This window comes from Ursus arctos, unplaced genomic scaffold (genome assembly GCF_023065955.2).
Source record: "Ursus arctos isolate Adak ecotype North America unplaced genomic scaffold, UrsArc2.0 scaffold_13, whole genome shotgun sequence".
NCBI lineage: Eukaryota > Metazoa > Chordata > Mammalia > Carnivora > Ursidae > Ursus > Ursus arctos.
In genome coordinates, this window is record NW_026622797.1 from 21,630,631 (window position 1) to 21,650,992 (window position 20,362).

The following is a 20,362-nucleotide window of genomic DNA, read 5'->3' on the forward strand; positions in this document are numbered from 1 at the left end:
GATGTCATGCTGGGAAGTATGGGAAGGGTCATAACCACACAGAAGATGATTTGGGGGGAAGGCATGGTTAACAGCATATGGGGAATTCTCGCTCTTTATGTGCTCCCGTCAGGTTTGAGAACCAGCTGTTGGGGGTAGGAGAAGACGAAAATCAGAATAATAAATACTGGGAACTGAGATGGATTATACACACAAGTCTCTTCTGTCCAGATGCAGATCTAAGAAACTGATTTAATCAACACCCAAGTGGGCACTCTGAGGGGCTGAGCGCAAGCCATACTCCCAGTTGGCAAGCCCTCCATTGTCCAGAAGATGAGAAAACAACAACTCATCCCAACAACGTGTTTGTAAAAATAAGCAGATTGGAATAATGGGAAAGCAATGACATTCTTGGTTCTCAGGGGAAAAGCAGGGCTTGGGAAATAACTTAATGTTCGAACTGTAAGAAATTTTCAGAAAGCTCTTTAGCATTCTTAATAGGTTTTGAGGAGACATGAAGCCCATGAAGAAGGACCAGAATCTGTAAGAGGAGCAGAGGATAAAATGAAAATAAGGGTTGTGGGGACAAGAGAGAGAAAGAAATGGGACTTTCCCATATACTCCTCAGACAGTTAGGATTCTTGTAGTGGTAGGAAGGAAAGACACAATCATTTCCCAAGGACCCCAAGTGCTTGTTAATCCTCAAAGCAATTCTGTGGTGTAAGCCTTACTCCCATTTTAAAGGTGGTGAAAATGAGGCTCAGGGAGGATAAGTGATCTCCTCAAAGCAAGGGAAGAGGGGAACTGAACAAAAGATGGTGTGACTTCAAGGATCTGGACCTCCACCTCTCAGAACAGGCATGGAGGTTAATGGGGGAAGAAACATGTAGAAAGGAGCTGGGGTTAGGCTACTTTAGGTCTGAGTATTTTTAGCATATAAATAAAACAACAACAATGGCTACCATACTAAGTGCCAATTATATGGCAGGTGGGGGTGGGGGGAGGGGCAGAGGGAGGGGGAGAGAGAATCTTAAGAATCTTAAGCAGGAACCAGGTTCAGCGTGGAGCCTAACGTGGCTGGATCTCACCACCCTGAGATCGTGACCTGAGTCGAAATCAAAACTCTGAGGCTTAACTGACTGAGCCACCCAGGGGCCCCTACACCCATTTTTCTGATTCTCACAGTAATCCTGCCTAAGTATCATGACCCTCTTTTTTTTTTTTTTTTTAAAGATGCGGAAACTGAAGCCAACAGAGACTAAGTGATTTGTCCAAGTGTGTAAGTATTCTACTGTTGGTATAACACATTGCTACAAACATTGTAGCTGAAAACAACACACATTTATCTTATAATTCTGTAGGTTAGAAGTCCAACACAGGTCTTATGGGGCTATAGTCAAGATGTTAGCAGGGCTGTGTTCTTTCTGGATCCGTCTCCTTGACTTTTCTAGCTGCTAGAAGTGGCCCACATTCCTTGGCTCAAGGTCCCCTTCCTCTATCTTTAAAGCTGGCAGGGATGGTTTTGGTCCTTTTCCTTAATATCTATCTGACCTTTCTCCCACAGTCCTGCTCCCCTCTAACCACAGCAGGGAAACCAGATGATCAGCTTGGGTCCACTTGGATAATGCAGGCTAACCTCCTCACCCCAAGGTCTTTAATGTAGTCACATCTGCAAAGTCCTTTTTCTCATGTGAGGTGACATTCACAAATCCTGGAGATTAGGGTGTGGACATTTCTGGGACCATTATTCTGCCCACCCTATCAAGTTAAAAAGGTATTGAAGGGCTAAGCCCAGAGTTTAATTTAGATTTGGTCAAAATTAAGTAGGAAATCCTATCAGTTCTATCTTCAAAACATATCCAGAATCTTTCTAGTTCTCATACTACCATTTCTACCACCTTGGTCCAAGCCATGCCACTGCCTACTAGAAGAGATTACCCCTATAGCCTTGTAATTGTTCTCCTGCTCCATCTTTGCCCACAGTCCATTCTCAACATAGTAGCCAACGTGATCCTTTAAAAATGTCTCAGATTATGTCCATTTTCTGTTCAAAACCTTCCAATAACTCTTGATTTCAGTATGAACTAAGGACACAGTCCTTACATTGCCTACAAGGCCTACATAATCCTTCCTCCACTCCAGGGGTCTTGCTCTGCTCCAACCCATGGGCCTTCTGCCTGCATTGAACACACCAGGATTATTTCCAGAGTCTTGAGTGGGAGGGGCTCTGCATTTTTGTTCTGCATCCTCCTCCAGTACCTTGAAGTAGAATGGGAAGGCATAGCCAGGTTCTGAGATGTCTCTTCCCTAGCTGGGGATCTGGGAGGGGAAGTGGGAGGAGGATGAACATCTCCTCACTTCACTGCCCATAAGTGTGCAAGTGATTTCCTCTTTTTCTCTACTAATACCTACTCTCCACTGATAAATGCTGTGAGGCTGATGTTTAGATGCCTACTTTTGCATGCAGTACATATTGTGAGGTTTGTAGGGGTCTCTGAGGGGCTTCTCTACTGAAGAAGTCCCATATGTGGGAGATGGACTGTCTCCTGCTCATAGCATCATGCTATAATTTCTTGCTGTTTGGAAACCCTTGCCCAGGAGCTAGCCTTCTTAGGTGGGCTACCATTAAGACAGCCCGAGCCCAGGGCTCTCCCTCAATGTCAAACCAGATACACAAGAAACTCACCCATCTTTGCCACATACAAATGATGCAGTCATAGGCTGCTCTATAGCTGCCCCTCCCTCTACCCTACCACATCCCTCCAATGTTCTTTTCCTTGCTCAGGCAAGAGGCAAATAAAAGTTAACAAGTCTGCTTCCTAAGTAAGACTCCTGTCATATACCTGATATTACCAAGGATTCTCTTGGAACCTCTTATACTTGGGTTTGGTGAATGTGGGGAGGCACTTCCTTTCCCAGTGGCTCCCCTAGACCCCAACTCAAGAGTGCAAAACCCTCTCCTTCTCCCTAGCCAGGCAGAGGAAGGAAGGTTACGAAGATGAGCATGACAAAGAGTGGGGATGGCTCTGGTGATGTGTAAGGTAACAGTGTTTGGGCTGTCTTTTATAAGCCCCAAGAAAGGCACCTCTTTTCAGAATGCAAGGCGTATGCTGTGTGACTCCTTCAACTTGGTCCCTGTTCTCCACTGCCAGGAAATCAGGAAAACTTTTACACACAGTTACTGATGTAGAGTCATCAGGATAGGTAGTTATGGTAGAGTGAAAGGTTCAAGTTGAACAGAGGAAAATGTCATCTGCTGGTCAGAGAACAACTACATGTTGGCCAATTTTGCTTAACTGGTGAAGAAGCATCCAATTGAGTAGGGGGACTTTACATGTGGTCTAAAATTTCACTTTTTTTAGTGAAGAGGGTGTAAATTTTATGCTAAAAATTTTACTTATTCATGGCTAAAAATTCTTTCCAAGACTTAAATTGAGTACAATCTTATTTTTAAGATTTTTTCCCTCTATTTTAAAAAACAATGTTTGTTTCCAGCACAAACATGAGGAAATAAAGAAAAGTTTCAATAAGAAAGCAAAAAATAATCTGCAATTGCATAGCTAAGTTATGATCAAGTTTGGTGGAGATAGAACTCTGATTTAGGGCAGTTTAAGACTATATCATGAAAGAACACACTTCATCTTGATTTTACTTTGTTTTATTTTCTGTTTTGAGAAGTTGCACAATGGACACATTTGGGGTAATGAGATTTGGAATACGAAATTTATCAAAAACCATTAGGGCCCAGAGAAAACAGAAATTTCTATTCTGCTTTATATAAGCTCACTGTAGTGACAGGAAATGTTTATCCATAAGAAGAAACTCCTACAACTCATTTTCTGCCCTTCCCTAATGTCTCCTTGCTCCTGACTGTGCCTTGCATTTAGTGTTAGCATGTATTATGCAGGGGCCCTAAGATCTCATGTGGGTTCTGCTGAATGATAACCACCATGGGAGGGGGGAACGGGCAGGGGCTGGAAGAAACATTTTCAGGACAGAGAAGACCCATTGCTAAAACTTTGGGGATATATATATTTCCTAGATCTGGGGTGGTTTTCCTTTTTCTGTGTCCTTCAGAATGAAAAGCAATTGGTGAGCAGCACCAGTACTGCAGGGAGACAAAGATGTGAGGTGCTGGGGGGCCACAGCCAAGGAACATATTGGCAAGCAGGAGGAGTCCTACGCAGGTAGAGTAAGGATATCTTCTCTTACAGAATTTTTCAACTAGAGGGTGACAGCAGTCGACATTCCATGATCTTTTTTTTTTAATTTAAATTCAATTATCCAACGTATAGTACATCATTAGTTTTTGATATAATGTTCAATGATTTATTAGTTGCGTATAACATTCCATGATCATAAAGCTCTCTGTTTTACTCAATCCCCCTTCAAGATTTCCTAATGGTCCTTTTAAACTTAAAAAGCAAACAAAAGTGGTATTTTCATATCCTTTAAGGCTATTTTGGGTTTTTATAGTAAAGAGTGTATGAACGAGTGAGAAAGAATAAAAGTAAAAGTAAAAGCAAAAGGCTTACAGCATTGTAACTACAATTCTCAAACCTTTGATAAGAAAATACTATGTACTCTGCTACTATTTGTTGTCCTCAGAACAGTAAGTATAAAAATACCAATACTAACACTGCTATTATTACTACTACTAACAATAAAAGAAAATATAGAAATTTTTTACTGTGTGCCAGGCATTTTTCTTGGGTTCTACATACAGTAACTGAATCCTCACAACTGCCCCGGGAGGTCCTTGTCTCTATTTTATATTTGACTAAGTTAGAGCTCAGAAAAGTTACGGGGTAAGAATTCGAACCCAGGAAGTAGTCTTAACTATTAGACATGCTGCTTCTGATGCTTTGAAACAAAACCAATACTAAACACACACATAAATCTATTCACCCATAGAAGTACTCTTCGCCCAGAAGGAGGCAGTGGAGAGCATAGTGACTTGTACAGACTGTAACCACATACCAGGCTTGCATTCCAGAACTGGCAACAACAAGGACACTTGGCTTTTCCTTGGGCAAGACATATACTCTCTAAGCTGTAGTTTCCTTACCTGTAAAATAGGCCAGATAAGGCCTATCTCAAAGGGTTATTTGGGGAACTAAATAACATAATATTTGAAAAGCACTTGGCACAGAACTCAAAAGAATGGTATTCATTACAATTCCTGTTAATTACTGTTGCATTAGAAACCAAAGGACCTCTGTGTTGTATGCAGCATAATATAATACATGTCATCTAATTTTTTAGGGGAAACCCCATAACTAGGGTGCAGAGAATGTGTGGGGGAATGATGATGGAGGGGGGGTATGCAGAAAAGGTATTAAGAGTCCACCATAAGTGGAGAGGGAGATGCTTGTGTCCCAGATCCTGGGTAAGTGGAGAGCATGGTGGGAGGCAGAAGGAGGCAGAAAAGGAGTCTGGGATGACTTCTGATGCTCAGCTTGGGAGGACTGAAGTAGGGGTTGGGAAATGGAGCCGCTCAGGGTGGCAGCTCAATGGGCTCCAGTCTATGAGTGAAAGCACCTGTATGCTGTCTCAACTTTAGCTATCCAAATCCAGGAAGGACCAGGTTCAGATGGGGAGGGAGACATGTAGGAATGGACAGTGAATGGGAATCAGATCAGAACATGGACAGTCTGGCCAGCAGATGCAGAGGTAAGGATTCAGCTCGACCACACAGGGGATGGCAGGGGAGATCTATTTTTCTTATAATTAGCATGTGATAAGAGGAATGCTTTCTTCCATTTTGGCACGAGGTTCTGGAATGTCCAGTTACAATCCTGGTATGCCACCAAAAGATTTCATATCCGGAACCTTCTACTAGTGTGTCACTGGTACGGCGGCTCTGAGATAGTCTAGTAGGAAGCAAAAGCCAGTACCTTTTTGATAACAATGAAAATCCTTGGATTTATATAATATGACATGATATGAGGGGCATTGTTTAGCTCTTGGCATAGCTATGAATACCTAGGGCAGAACACCAAAGGAAAAAGTCTACTTTGAAAGCTCTCTCAGAACAAATCTAAGAGAATTTGCTGGTCAATGCAAATACATGTCCAAACAAGTACTGGTTTACTTAGGGAGTACGCAGAGCTGGCAAGCCTCACTTGGCATGAAGAGCATGAGTAATGATTCATTTTAATGAGGGATCTTGGGGGTCTATAATGAAGGCTGTGTGGTATTTCCCATGTGTCTCTTTGGAACGTGGACTGAGTGTAACCACAGTGGAAGAAAAGCCATTGGAAAATACAGAGTTCGCGAAACCTCTGGGGCTCTATAAGATTTGGATAATTTAATGGCATATAAATGAATTCACAGAAATACACCCAGAGATCTCAGAGTAAAATCTTTCCTTCCCACAGGTAAGCAAAGTAATGAGACTATATTTTGGGGGGAAGGGGGGATTTGATTTTTAATGATTTTTTTATTTTAAGATGAATGCATCCCTGGAATAATTCATAGCCTTCCCACATGACTCTTTTGAAAGATAAGATCATATGAATATCAAGTTCATATATATAAAGTACATATATTCATTTTTGAGACATAATTTCAGTCACACTTCACCTGTGAGTCCTGATCATTTGGACCTTTTCTTTTTTTTTTTTTTTTTTTTTTAAGACTTTATTTATTTATTTGACAGAGATAGAGACAGCCAGCGAGAGAGGGAACACAAGCAGGGGGAGTGGGAGAGGAAGAAGCAGGCTCATAGCGGAGGAGCCTGACGTGGGGCTCGATCCCAGAACGCTGGGATCACGCCCTGAGCCGAAGGCAGGCGCTTAACCGCTGTGCCATCCAGGCGCCCCTGGACCTTTTCTATTAGAGAAAATCAATACTTAACATTTTAGGTGGAAACAAAAAAATTTAGAAAGTGACAAGGAAAACAATCATTCCCCAGTCTTTCCAATGGTCTTTGACTATTCAATGAAATGGCAGATAGAAGGAGCATTACTGCATGTTTGTTCTGGGGTCTTTCATCTGGATGTCTGCTTAGATCCAGCCACAGGGTATGACTTCCTAGAAACAAATTTCCTGTCTGGTCAGATCTGGGGCATTATGTGATCATTCATGCAAAGTATGTGAAGTACTAGTACTGACCCTTATTTTGTATTTCTGGGCTGGCTAGAGCAAAATGCTCCAAAGAGCTCCGGGATTTTGGAGGGATTAAACACAGTTCTGGGGGTGTTTGGAAGAACGTGATTCTGTCCTTCAGGCTTAAAGGAGGGGATGGTGACCCAGAACTCAGGACAAAAGAGTCCCGAGAGGCAGAAATGCTGGTGGGAGGAGCCTCTTCTGTGCGTATTAATATATCAAAGAGGACTTGGAATTCTAAAGAGAAGTAAGAAATTCTGTCTTAAAGGAAATAATTTTGAAATACTAAAACATGGTAAGAACTGAAACTAATGCGAAGTAAATTCAACAGGCAACTGTGCTGTTATCAGATAAATGTGGCACCACCCACTTGGGACTTATTCGTGCCCCACAGACCAAGTGGAGATTTCCTATAATTTATTTATCCCAACTTTAAAAAACAAAACCCTTAAACGCCTGCTATGCGTAACCGCTAATTGTAAGACAGGTTCTAAACTGACTCAGGAGAACGTCCATTTTCACTTGTTTCCTATGAAGTTTAAGGTCACTCCTGTAAAGAGGCCATTTCTTCTGTCCTCATTTGCATTTGCTCACCAACAACAGCAACAACAAAAAAAATCCCAAGCAAAAAGCCCTTAAGCAATAAAACTGCTGTCCAAGAAAAACATTTAGTTTGAAAAAGAGTTGAAAAATGTAGCCTTGGAAGAACCATTGCTTACATGGGATTGTTCAACAAATTCCTGTTGTGTGAGGTTTGGCATATACTTTCTAAAAATATAAGCATCTGGGGAAATGAGACAAAGCCCAGGTCCTGGACCAAATGAGGCACGCAGTGTGAATCTGTTAGTGATTATATCCATAATGAAATATGTGCCCAAATTTAGCTGTGCAAAATCTAATACAATACGAAAGCCCAGCAGGCACTGTCCTTACCATAATATATAGCCAACAGAGAAGGTACATATGGCGGCGAGTCCGCTGCTCCTGCTGGGATACGCGTGGTGTGATGTCCTCATCTCGATTAATATAAAGGGCAAAACTGTTGTGTGCTGAAAAAGAACAGAGAGCAGGTGACACAGATTCTTATCATCGTCCCTCAATACTTGTTTTGTCTCCAGTAGGAGAAGGGATAAGTGCAATCCCTAGCAAAGCTCCATAGCAGAGAGCAGCTGTATATGGCTCGTCTACGAGGTAGGATGGACAGGAAAACATGCGGTGCATTGATTGCTCTACTAGTGTTTTTTTCTTCTGTATCTGAATTTTTAAAACTTTATTTTATTTATGACTGTCACAGGAAATTTGATAATTTTGAAGGATGTATAGGGAAAAAAACGGAACATAAGAAAGGAATAAAAATACCGACTGTTAACATTTTGGTAGATGTCTTTTCCCCCCTCCTTGTTCGTATTATTTATACATAGTTAAGATCATACAGTGCATGGAATTTTATTTTGGGACTGTAACATGAGAATTTTGGGGGGGTGTGCAGAGGGAGAGAGAGAATCTTAAGCGGGTTCCACCCCCTGCATGTGAGCCCAACTGGGGGCTAGATCTCACAACCCTGATATCATGACCTGAGCTGAAATCAAGGGTCAGACACTTAACCAACTGAGGCACCCAGGTGCCCCAACATGAGAATTTTTGATATGCCATTTTAGAAAGTCTTCTAGAATATTAACCTTGACCATAGTTGCTTGAAACTCCATTTTATGGATATATTGGATATACCAAAATTTATTTGACCAATTCCTGTTCTTGGACATTAAGTAGTGAAAGATTTTTAATTTTTCGTTTATGAAAAATGTCATGATGAATATCTTTCGTAGAATTCTTTGTCTGAATGTCTGAATGTTAAATGATTTTCTTATAGTTAAAGTCATAATGCCAAATTATTTGTGTACCAGCAGCAGGTTAAGAAATAAAGCCAAATTGGTTTCCAGAAAGGATGTACTGGTTTGTACCAGCAGAGTACGGATTTAGATATGATGTTTGTAGACAGTCTCCAAAGAAGCTTAATGAGACCTTCCCATTTGTTGTTTTTTTTTTTTTTAAAGATTTTATTTATTTATTTGACAGAGATAGAGACAGCCAGTGAGAGAGGGAACACAATCAGGGGGAGTGGGAGAGGAAGAAGCAGGCTCATAGCGGAGGAGCCTGATGTGGGGCTCGATCCCATAACGCCGGGATCACGCCCTGAGCCGAAGGCAGATGCTTAACCACTGTGCCACCCAGGTGCCCCCCCATTTGTTTTTTGGACCCAGTCACCACTCTGATCCTCAGTTCAGTGGGCCAAGATGGGGATGAAATTTGTAAGAAGAAAGGAAAGTCAGCTCATCTTGGTGTTGAAATTCGATGGACAGATACAAGGGACAAAGGTCTCCTTAGGTAAAACTGAGTTAGGATATAGAGTTATCTTCAAACATTGAAGTTTTTCAAGAGTAAGAAGATGGCAGAACTGAGAACCCAACAACGAGAAAGTTTGAATTCTACATAGTACCTCCTTAATGGCCATGAAAGAATCTTTGCTTTGCTCTCACTGTATTGTTTGCCTATTCAAGGAAAATGCAGGAAATCGAATGTTATAATTTTCAAACTCTAATAAGTATCATGGCACCAGGTGGCAGGTGGGCCTTGGCAGGAAAAGACATGGTAGTGATATCAAAGTGAACATCTTTGAGGCAACATATTGTTTATAATTATAGAAAAAGAAAACAGAAATACAGGATTTTTAAAGAACTACTAAGATGTTGGAAATTCTTTGCTTTATACATTCTCCTCTAGATAACTGTGGTGACTGCCAATATATTAGTAATTAGAGTATGGTATTCCTAGAATGTCAGGTGGGTGATTCCACGGTTGGGTAGTTTTCTATTCCTTATCCTTTGCTTCTCTATTGTTATGCTAAAACAGTGTCATTAGCTCTGAAGGGAACCATACAAAATGTACATGTGTATTGATACAGAGACAGTATGTGTTTTAAAGATCTATTTTATTGTTTTATTCACTATAATCTAGTCACCTCAGATGACATTGGCCTGGAGTTTCACCAACGATTTGAAATGCCAACAGTAGTTTTTGCAATGGTGCATTCATGTATAAAATTCAAATGTATAGCTAACAATAAATCCAAGTCTTGTCAAATCTCACACAGAAAAAAAAAAAATCCCTGCAAATCAAACATTGATACTGAAGATAGTGCTGACTTTATGGCCTGTGTGGGTTACAGAAAGATGATGATATGTTATTTTTGATTTGTTAATATTAAAAAGTATTTAAATTCTACCTCTTTATCCATTGTTTCAAACAGTGGAAAATCATCCATTTTTCTATAAAATTATATAAGTTCAAATAACTAATCTGAGCATTCTTAGTTCTCCAGTTATCATTCTTTTACTTAGCCTACTTGGTGATTATCGGATGTCATACCTGGAGGGTTAGGATGTACTTTGATGATGCCAGACAGAAAATCTCTTTGAAAAATGAAGATCTTCCTAGATCACTTCATTAATGGCATCATCACCACTAAAAAGGAGCTACTTGTTCCATCGATGACATAATCAATGACAAAAGATCTTTTTGTGTTCCAGTTGGCCCCTTGGCAAATCTCAGGGTCACAACATACCTCAGAATTTTCAGGCGCTAAAGAATGCATATCTACCTCTCTACAAATGTGTAATGCAAATGATGTTTACTGTTAAACAACATGTATTGATAAGAGTAAGAGTAGTATAAAATACTTATAGCAAATATAAACACTGCTCTGCAGGTAGCTAAGGTTTTATAAACTAAGAAAATGATAAAAATCTATGAATGGTCCTGCTGAATCTTAAATAATTTTTGGCAGCTCAATTGTAATCCAAAATCTGTAGCAGCAAGAGGGATAATTATTTTAGAACTACAGGTACAAGAAATCCAGTTCTAATCCACTCCCAGGCAATATTCTGCTTGAGTGACTTAAGAACCAGGAAGGAAATATTCAAGTCCACTCAAGACCACCTGTTGCACAAGAACAGTAATACTATGTTTTGTTCACTGTGGTATTTGTATTAAAGAGCCTGGCACATAGGAGGTTCTCAATAAATATTTGTGGAGATAATTTAATCTTCAAAACAACATTTTTGATGGGAATTATTAACTCCATTTTGCAGATGAGGTAACAAAGACTCAGAGAAAATCATTATCTTGCCCAAGATCATAGAGCTAGTATGTCTGGAGGTCGGGTTCAAGACCAGTTCTGTCTCCAAATGCCAGGCTCTGTTTTCCACATTAGAATTATATTTTTAAAAGACATAGTTAAATAATCTTTGACTTAATAAACCAGTGGGAGTGCATGACTGAAGATCACTTACGTTGTCACTCAACTGACCAGAACTATTTTTTTCTTGAGCCTCAAAACAAACAAAGAGCTCTTCACTGTAAAAAATGTATTTTGCCAAATGTGTTCTTTCCTGTGGCATAAAAGCATTCTGAATAATAATAAACAATAAAATCAGCTGGCATCTTGTCAGGACTTTTCATTGGTGCAGTGAGAGAGCCGGCTGGAGGGAGCTCTTCCAGCTTTCGGATCAGAGGAGGTCAAAGTGCAACTTTCTTGGTCATCCTGTATCCAGGTCGATCTAGCAGCTGCCTTCCCATGTTGCCGAAACCCCACCCAATGAGTTCGAGTCATAGACCTGAAGTGCATGAGTTGGGAAGTCGGTGCCATGTCTGCCCCAGCCCCCAAGACTGGACCCTGGGTCTGTCTTCCAAAAGGGTTGGTGATGACATACAAGGCAACAGGTGACTGGAAGGGTCTGAAAATGAGAGTAAAACTGACCATTCGGAATAAACAGGCCCAAATTGAGTACTACCTTCTGCCTCTGCCCTGGTCAAAGACCCCCAGGAACCAGTCAGAGACAGAGAGAAGCAAAAGATCATCAAGCACAATGGGTCTCATGTTCAGTGAGATTGTCAACATTGCCTGAGAGATGCGGTACCTATCTTTATAGTCAGAGCTCTCTGGAGGCATTAAAGAGAACCTGGGGACTTCCCAGTTTGTGGGCTGCAGTGTTGATGGCCGCCATCCTCATGACTTTGTAGATGATACCAACAGTGGTACAGTGGGATGCCCATCTAGCTACGAACCGCAAAGGAGAATATTTCAATAAAGGATCATTTGACAAAAAAAAAAAAAAAGCATACCCCGGAATGATCTATTTCTCAAACACAAATACCTTTTACTTTATTATTATTATTTTTTTAAAAGATTTTATTTATTTGAGAGCGAGCGAGTGTGTGCATTGCGCGCACGAGCAGGGGGGAGGGGCAGAGGGAGAAGCCAACTTCCTGCTGAGCAGGAAGCCTGCCCTGGGGCTGGGTCCCAGGACTCTTGAGATCTTGATGAGCCAAAGGCAGATGTTTAACCCACCAAGGCACCCAGGCGCCCTCACAAATACCTTTTAAAGTTTTCTCAGGTGTAGATACACTTTGGATGAGCAAAGAAAGAGATAAAGTCTGCTTGCCGGAGGGGGCTCTTAAGAATTGCATTGGACTGTTTTCTGCAGTGCATTGTCAATAGAGCAATTGCCCACAGCTGAGTTACTGAGGTTCTACTGTTTGTTTTTAAGTGCTAAGTAAGATGAAATGTTGATAGCCCAAGGAATAAACCTTTGATCTAATCTATACACTCTGCCCGAGAAACCCCTGGTCTAAAATACAAGCAGTTATCCTATCTCAAGCTCCAGTTTCCAGTGCTGCTAATTTTAATGAGACTGTGTTCAAAAAATTGCATCCAAGAAGGGAAGCCCAACTCTTTCTCAGGTTTTGGCATCCTTTATGGTTTTCCTTAATGGGGTTTAGGGGGGTTTCCTTTATGGAGCAGTGATTATCACTAGGAACTGACCAGCATCCCAAGGCAAAGGTCAGCCCGCAGAGAGGATCCACCAGGTGTCACCTCCACACCGAGACACTCAGCCTTGAGCAGAGGGAGAGATTCAAGGAGGGACCCATGACTTAATTATGATGTGAAGGAGATGGGATAAGAAAAAGGCTTCTGGAGGAGAGGCTCCAAGGAAGACTGCAGTGTAATTAAGTAGAAAGATCAGGAAACTGGCATTTGGGATCTAGTTCTGATTGTGTTCTACCACATTGTAAGACTTTAGTCAGGTTCAAATACATTTGTGAAGCTCCGCAATTTTTTTTTTTTTTTGGTAAAATGAGGGCGTTGCATTAAACTAATGCACCTCAAACTTCAGTCATGACAAACTAGTATTTTAAGCTTTGCTGTATCACATAGTAGGGCTCACCCAGGCATTAGGAGGGGTAGACATGGTGTCCAAGGCCCATGAAAATGTTTTAACTTCTACAATCAGAAGATAAATATGAACTTTCAGAGTTGAAGATTATATTCATCTTTATAATAATGCAGTCATAAAATGTTTCATATATAATATATATACATATATATAATATATATAATATATAATAAATATTTATATAAATATATACATCTAAATAAATGTATATACATATATATGTACATATAAATAAATGTCAGTAAAGACCCAGAAATGCAAAGTGCCTAGGGCCCACAAAAGTCAAAAATCATACTGCAGCCCTGTCACATGCTACCCCATTTTTTAAAAAAAATTCTTACTCAATTCAGATTAAAAAAATATACGGATTTAAAGGGAGACTTATGAGACTTACAAACTCTCATAAAGAGGATATCACTTGATAGAAGATAATCACAAAAATAAATACAAGGAACACTAACTGATCTTAATAAATGTTGGCTAGATATTGGGCCTGATTGATGGCTCAGACTCTGAGGCCTGAGCTTGATGTGTTCAGTAGGGAGGTTAGTAAGCATTAGGGGGCATTAAAGACACACTAGCATGAGATAGAGACTCCCCTAAACTGAATCAGAAGGATTGAAAGATAACTGAGAGGGAATTACCTTTTCACTGCATGATTCGGTATTGCTTAATGCCAGGTCCCCGTGCCACATAAATGATCTTATCTAGCATCAGAGCTACACCGTCGATGCACTGGAACAGATTATCTGTAGGTTGTAGCTCTACCTTTTAAGTGCTAAATTATTGATTTATGAACAGATGTTCTTTTGCCAGAAAAATGGAGAGAAGATGAGTAGGAAGTTGAGGTATCGATGGAGGAATTTAAAGGTATTTAAAGGGTTAAAAAGTGGATTTACATCTCTTCCAGATTGCTTAATTTATTGGCATAAAGCTGTTGATAAAAGTTTCTAATAATCCTTCCAATTTCATTGGTGTTGGTTGTGACCTCTCCCTTTTCAATCATAATTTTATTAATTTGGGTCCTTTCTCTATTCTTTTGGATAAGTCTTGCCAACAGTTTGTCAATTTTGTTTACTCTTTCAAAGAACCAGCTTCTAGTTCTGTTGATCTGCTCTGCTGTGCTCCTGGTTTCTAATTCATTGATTTCTGCTCTAATCTTGATCAACTGCTTTCTCGTGCATGGATTAGGCCTGTTCTTCTGTTGCTGTTCCAGCTTCTTGAGGTGAGAATATAAAAACTGCATTTTAGATTTTTCTATTCTTTTGAGTGAGGCTTGGATGGCTATGTATTTTCCCCTTAGGACTGCCTTTGCAGTATCCCATAGGTTTTGGACCATCATGTTTTCATTCTCGTTGGTCTCCATTAATTGTTTAAATTGATTTTTGATTTCCTGGTTTATCGAGTCATTCCTGAGCAGGATGGTTCTTAGTCTCCAAGTGTTTGAGTTTCTTCCAAATTTTTCCTTGTGGTTGAGTTCCAATTTCAAAGCGTTGTGGTCTGAGAATATGCAGGGAATAATTTCAGTCTTTTGGTATCGGTTGAGACCTGTTTTGTGACCCAGAACATGGTCTATTCCTGAGAATGTTCCATGGGCATTAGAATAGAATGAGTATTCTTTGGTTCTGGGGTGTAGTGTTCTGTATATATCTATGAGGTCCAACTCGTCAAGTATGGCATTCAAAGCTCTTGTTTCTTTGCTGGTTTTCTGCTCCGGTGCTCTATTGCTGATAGTGGAGTGTTGAGGTCCCCTACTATTAACATATTTTTATCTATATGTCTCTTTATTCTGGTTAAGAGTTGGCTTGTGTATCTTGCTGCTCCCCTGTTGGGGGCATATATATTTATAATTGTCATATCCAAATGTTGGATGCATCCTTTAAGAATAATATAGTGCCCTTCTGTGTCTCTAACTATAGTCTGTAGTTTAAAATCCAATCTGTCTGATATGAGAATTGCTACCCCAGCTTTCTTTTGAGGTCCATTGGCGTGAAAGATGGTATTCCATCCCTTTACTTTCAGTGTGAATGTATCTTTATATTCAAAATGAGTCTCTTGTAGACAGCAAATGGATGGGTCATGTCTTTTTATCCAATCTGCAACCCTGTGGCATTATGGGAGCATTTAGGCCATTTACATTGAGACTGATTATTGAGAGATATGACTTAAATGATGCCATGTTGCCTGTAAAGTCTTTGTTTCTATAGATTGTGACTTTCTGTTCTGTATCACTCCTGGGGCCTTTTTACTTTTATAGAACCCCCTTAACATCTCCTGTAGGGCTGGTATCAAAATCCTAGAGGAGAACATAGGCAGCAACCTCTACGACATCAGCCACAGCAACCTTTTTCATGACACATCTCCAAAGGCAAGAGAAACAAAAGATAAAATGAACTTGTGGGACTTCATCAAGATAAAAAGCTTCTGCACAGCTAAGGAAACAGTCCAAAAAACTAAGAGGCAGCCCACGGAATGGGAGAATATATTTGCAAATGATGCTACAGATAAAAGACTGGTATCCAAGATCTACAAAGAACTCAAACTCAATACGTGAGAAACAAATAAACAAATCATAAAATGGGCAGAAGATATGAACAGACACTTTTCCAATGAAGACATACAAATGGCTAACAGACACATGAAAAAAATGTTCAAAATCATTAGCCATCAGGGAAATTCAAATCAAAACCACCTTATGCCAGTTAGAATGGCAAAAATTGACAAGGCAAGAAACAACAATTGCTAGAGAGGATGTGGAGAAAGGGAATCCCTCTACATTGTTGGTGGGAATGCAAGTTGGTACAGCCACTCTGGAAAAAGTGTGGAGGTCCCTTAAAAAGTTAAAAATTGAGCTACCCTATGACCCAGCCATTGCACTACTGGGTATTTACCCCAAAGATACAGATGTAGTGAAGAGAAGGGCCATATGCACCCCAATGTTCATAGCAGCTTTGTCCACAATAGCTAAATTGTGGAAGGAACTGAGATGCCCTTCAACAGATGACTGGATTAAGAAGTTGTGGTCCATATATACAATGGAATATTACTCAGCTATCAAAAAGAATGATTTCTCAACATTTGCTGCAACATGGACAGCACTGGAGGAGATAATGCTAAGTGAAATAAGTCAAGCAGAGAAAGACAATTATCATATGGTTTCTGCCATAGGACATCGCGGGCACCGTGGAAACAAAGCCAATGCGGGCTCCTAGACATCTAAATTTTTAACTCAGAAAACCTGCCCATATGTTTTATCCCTGCCACCAGAAACTGTCTTTATTAATTTTATTAATTGGTCAGCTCAAAATTTGTCATCCTCCCTCACTCTCTTCGTAGCACAGATATTTTAGTGCTTTGCAGGACAGGGAACTGCCCATCTTAAGCACTGTAGTTTCCAGTTCTGCACAAGTCAGATGGCGCCTTCCCTTGGCATGGGCTTCCTGCTCCCGAGGGCTGAGGTGCTGCTGTTAGTGGGGCTATGCCACAATATGTACAATCATGACACAGAATCTTTCCAGAAACTGCCAGAGACTTTTTGATTGTGCTGTGGTGGTGGATAGCTGTCCCTGCTGGCTTACACGGGCATCTCAGAATACAGAACGAATGAATCATTGAACACTACACGAAAAACTAATGGTGTACTGTATCTTGGCTAATTGAATTTAAATAATAATAAAAAAAGAATCAGGTTAGAAATGTGACCAAGGGTCAGAAACTTAGATTCGGATGGAACCAATATTTATCGAGTGCCAGTATGTTCCAGGCATTTCCAAAACTATTCATGAGCTCAGTATCCAATGTGGGACTCACCCAGTCCTCACATTAGCTCCAACCATCATTAAGATACGGTTTTAATAATTAGGCCAAATTAACAAAATAGTGCCATGCATGACACCAAGACAGGCGTATCTTTGCAATTAAGAGCAACCGGTACATCACAGAAACAATTACAGTGGGACAGTGGCACCATTTTACTGGGCTATTATATTTGCATTTAAAAAACATTTTTAATACGACCTGAGGCCAGTTCATACCTCTTGCTGAATCTTCCTAAGGAAGGTATCCACAAGATGCTAAGGGTCTGTGGCACAGTTAGGGAGCTTCAGGGAGGAGCCAGGAGCCAGGGGGCCACCGAAGGAATTCTTTTGGGGAATGTGATGCCAGAGGTGATCCATGCTGTACCTTAAATTGTAAAAGCAACTTGAAAGTGACCTATATTCCCTTCCTCCATGAACATGGCACAGTGAGTGTTCGCAGTTCTCACAGAATAGCACCTCTAATTATTGTCCTCAGTCAAAAGATTACAATATGATGAGACACTTGCAGGCCTACAGACCTGTGATGGTACAATGGCCCAGGGGATCTGGTTTGCTCGGGGTGGGTGGGGGAGACGCCACAGCAAAACTTCACATGGCAGGAGGCATACGAACCGGGTCTTTAAGCGTGACTGGGGCTTCAAGGAAGACGTTCATTCACAGAGCCAGGAAGAAGTGTGTGAAGGCACAATCACTGAGAGGTCCGTTACCTACGTAGGACATGAGGAGAACGAAGAGTTCAGTTCCCACATGTCAGGTAGGCATAACCCAAATCATGGAGGGCTTTATATGGACTTTGTCCTGTAGCAGGCTTTTAGACTCTTTCCATGGCATTTGATGTAGATGAGGTGGGAGAAACAGACTTGGGCTTTAAAATTTGGTTTTTAAAAAAAGAAGGTTCTTTAGGATCACTGAAATCTGCTTGTACACTCGGATAGAAAAGTGTGATGAAATTATAAAGGTCAGTGGAGATATGTTACTGTTTCTCACTTCAAAAAATTAATAACTCTATATATTTTGTGGATATGCAGCTTTAGTTTGGTGACTTAGTCCCGTATGAATATGGTTTGGAGCAAAGTACCCCCTTCTTCTGTAATAGAAAATTATAGGTTTTCTATAATTTTCAAGATTAATGTATTTTTTAAAAATTACTTATGTATTGCATCCAGGAAATTATTTTTTATTCCTCTTAAACTGCTGGGTTTTTAAATAACAAAACTATTTGAAAAAGAGGGTTTACTTAAGAGAAAGTCATACTGTCATGGTCCTTGAACACAAGTTTACTGAGACCCTATTAAATTTCCTATGCAGTACAGGGAGCTGAGCATACAATGGCCAGTAAGGTCTGTTCCTTCTCCCTAAAGAACTGTTCCCACTACATTGGGGTCTCCTTCCTTCATGCTAACTGTAGCATTATGTGGTATATTAATGTATTATATAACCACCCCAGCTTGGAAATGCATTGTTCTAGAAGTGTCCACATCACTTCTTTTAATAATAGGCCATTGAGCAGAACTAGTCACAATGGCCCCACCTAACTGTGGAGGTGCAGAGAACCATGAAAGATGATTCTTTGGTGAGCAGAAAATGACCCTGTCTCAAGTATGTACTACAGAGAAGTCCCAAACATCACGGGGTTACAGTCAGAGAGAAGAACATGAGCAAAGGCATGAACACATGAGGCCTTTTGGGGAAACAGTGAGAGTTGCTAGTGAAATGGTCTGAGGTTAATCTAGAAAAATAGGTTAAATCCCAAAGTACAAGCCTTTGAAGGCATGTTAAGAAACTTGGACTTTGTTCTAAAGATCATGAGGAGGTTTTAGAGAAGGGAACCAAATGGTCAGAATTGTGTTTTTAGAGAAATGCCCTTACAGTGGAAGATGCTGATATATATGGATAAGTGGATTCTGTTGAGCTCAGAATAATTTTTGAGAAGCATGCAAATAACATTAAAATCCTAGTTTCTTATTTTTGAAGTTTCTTTTTTAATTTCAGAGTGCTCCTAACAGTGGGTTTGTTTTCTATACTTGCTCCCTAAACTTGTCAGTGCATCACAATCCTTAAGAAGGTTTTAGGTTTTACTGACTACAGAAACACCTGATTACTTTTCCTCTTCCCTGGCCTTCTCCTTGTACCATCTCCCGTGGTTCTCTCTTCCACCACCCCTCAACCCACCTCCTAAAGTGCTTTGCAAAGCTTCGAAACACTTTTAAGGAGGGTCGGTCAAAGATAAGACAAAATAGTAGCATGAATAGCATCTCAGAAATAGAGTGCCTTTCTATGTCAGTGGATTGGGGTTATTCTCACCCCTGCCCCTCTAGGTAGCTGAGGCCCTCAGTACACATGGGATTTACCCCCAACCATGAGCAAAAAGTCTGGTCTGATAGCCTTTCTTGTAAACTTAAATGTAGAGCCATTCATATCTCAGTCCCTGAAATCTTCCCAAGGTGAGTGGGTGGTTGAGAGGAGGCAGGTTCCTTCTCTCGGGAACAGCCACGAAACCAACAGGTACCCTTCTCTGATACCAGTTCTTTCACTAGCTATTCCCCATCCTTGGATCTTCCCAGGTGCTCCAGAGGCAATATAGCATCATGGTTCAAAGGGTGGCTCCAAAGCCAAATAGCCCAAGTCTAAGCCCAAATCTACCACCTTCCTGTCGGCAACCTTGAGCAACTTTCTCTGGGCCTCAGTTTTTGTAAAATAGCATTGATAATAATATATGCCTCAAAGGATCATTATGAGATGTAAATGAGTTTTAATTCATGTAAAGACTTACCACAGACAATCACATGTAGTAAATGTTAGACAATATTATTTGGCAACATGTCTCAAGTGGGAGATCTCACAAAATAAATTCAATTATTTTTTGCATATACCACACGAGCTACTGTTACTATACGATTTCATATAATCCTCATGCAACCCTAATGAATTTGGCTTTTTCTGAGGTGAGAGACTTCAAATCTGTATGAGCTTAATTTTTTATCTTATTTAAATTCAATTAGTTAACATAGTGTACCATTAGTTTCAGATGTAGAGTTCAGTGATTCATCAGTTGCATGTAACACCCAGTGCTCATCTACACCACATGCCCTCCTTAATGCCAGTTATACCCAGTTATACCCTATCCCCCCACCCATCTCCCCTCTAGCAACCCTCAGTTTG

At 40.5% G+C, this 20,362-nt stretch overlaps 1 protein-coding gene across 19 annotated transcripts in view; it reads right to left on the minus strand.

Annotated features, from left to right (window-relative positions):
- The window catches only part of AIG1 (androgen induced 1), a 310,429-nt gene that overhangs the window by 113,918 nt on the left and 176,149 nt on the right, over nt 1-20,362 (minus strand). For 12 of the 19 annotated variants that reach the window (XM_026504924.4, XM_057311000.1, XM_048226197.2 and 9 more), the window contains exon 4: nt 8,023-8,138. The exons of 5 other annotated variants lie outside the window; for them this stretch is intronic. In XM_026504924.4, coding sequence (XP_026360709.1) covers nt 8,023-8,138 — 116 coding nt within the window. Of the gene's footprint in view, nt 1-4,226; nt 6,814-8,022; nt 8,139-17,812; nt 17,908-20,362 lie in introns of those variants that run through there. 2 more of the 19 variants (XM_048226198.2, XM_026504939.4) reach the window with 2 other exon arrangements.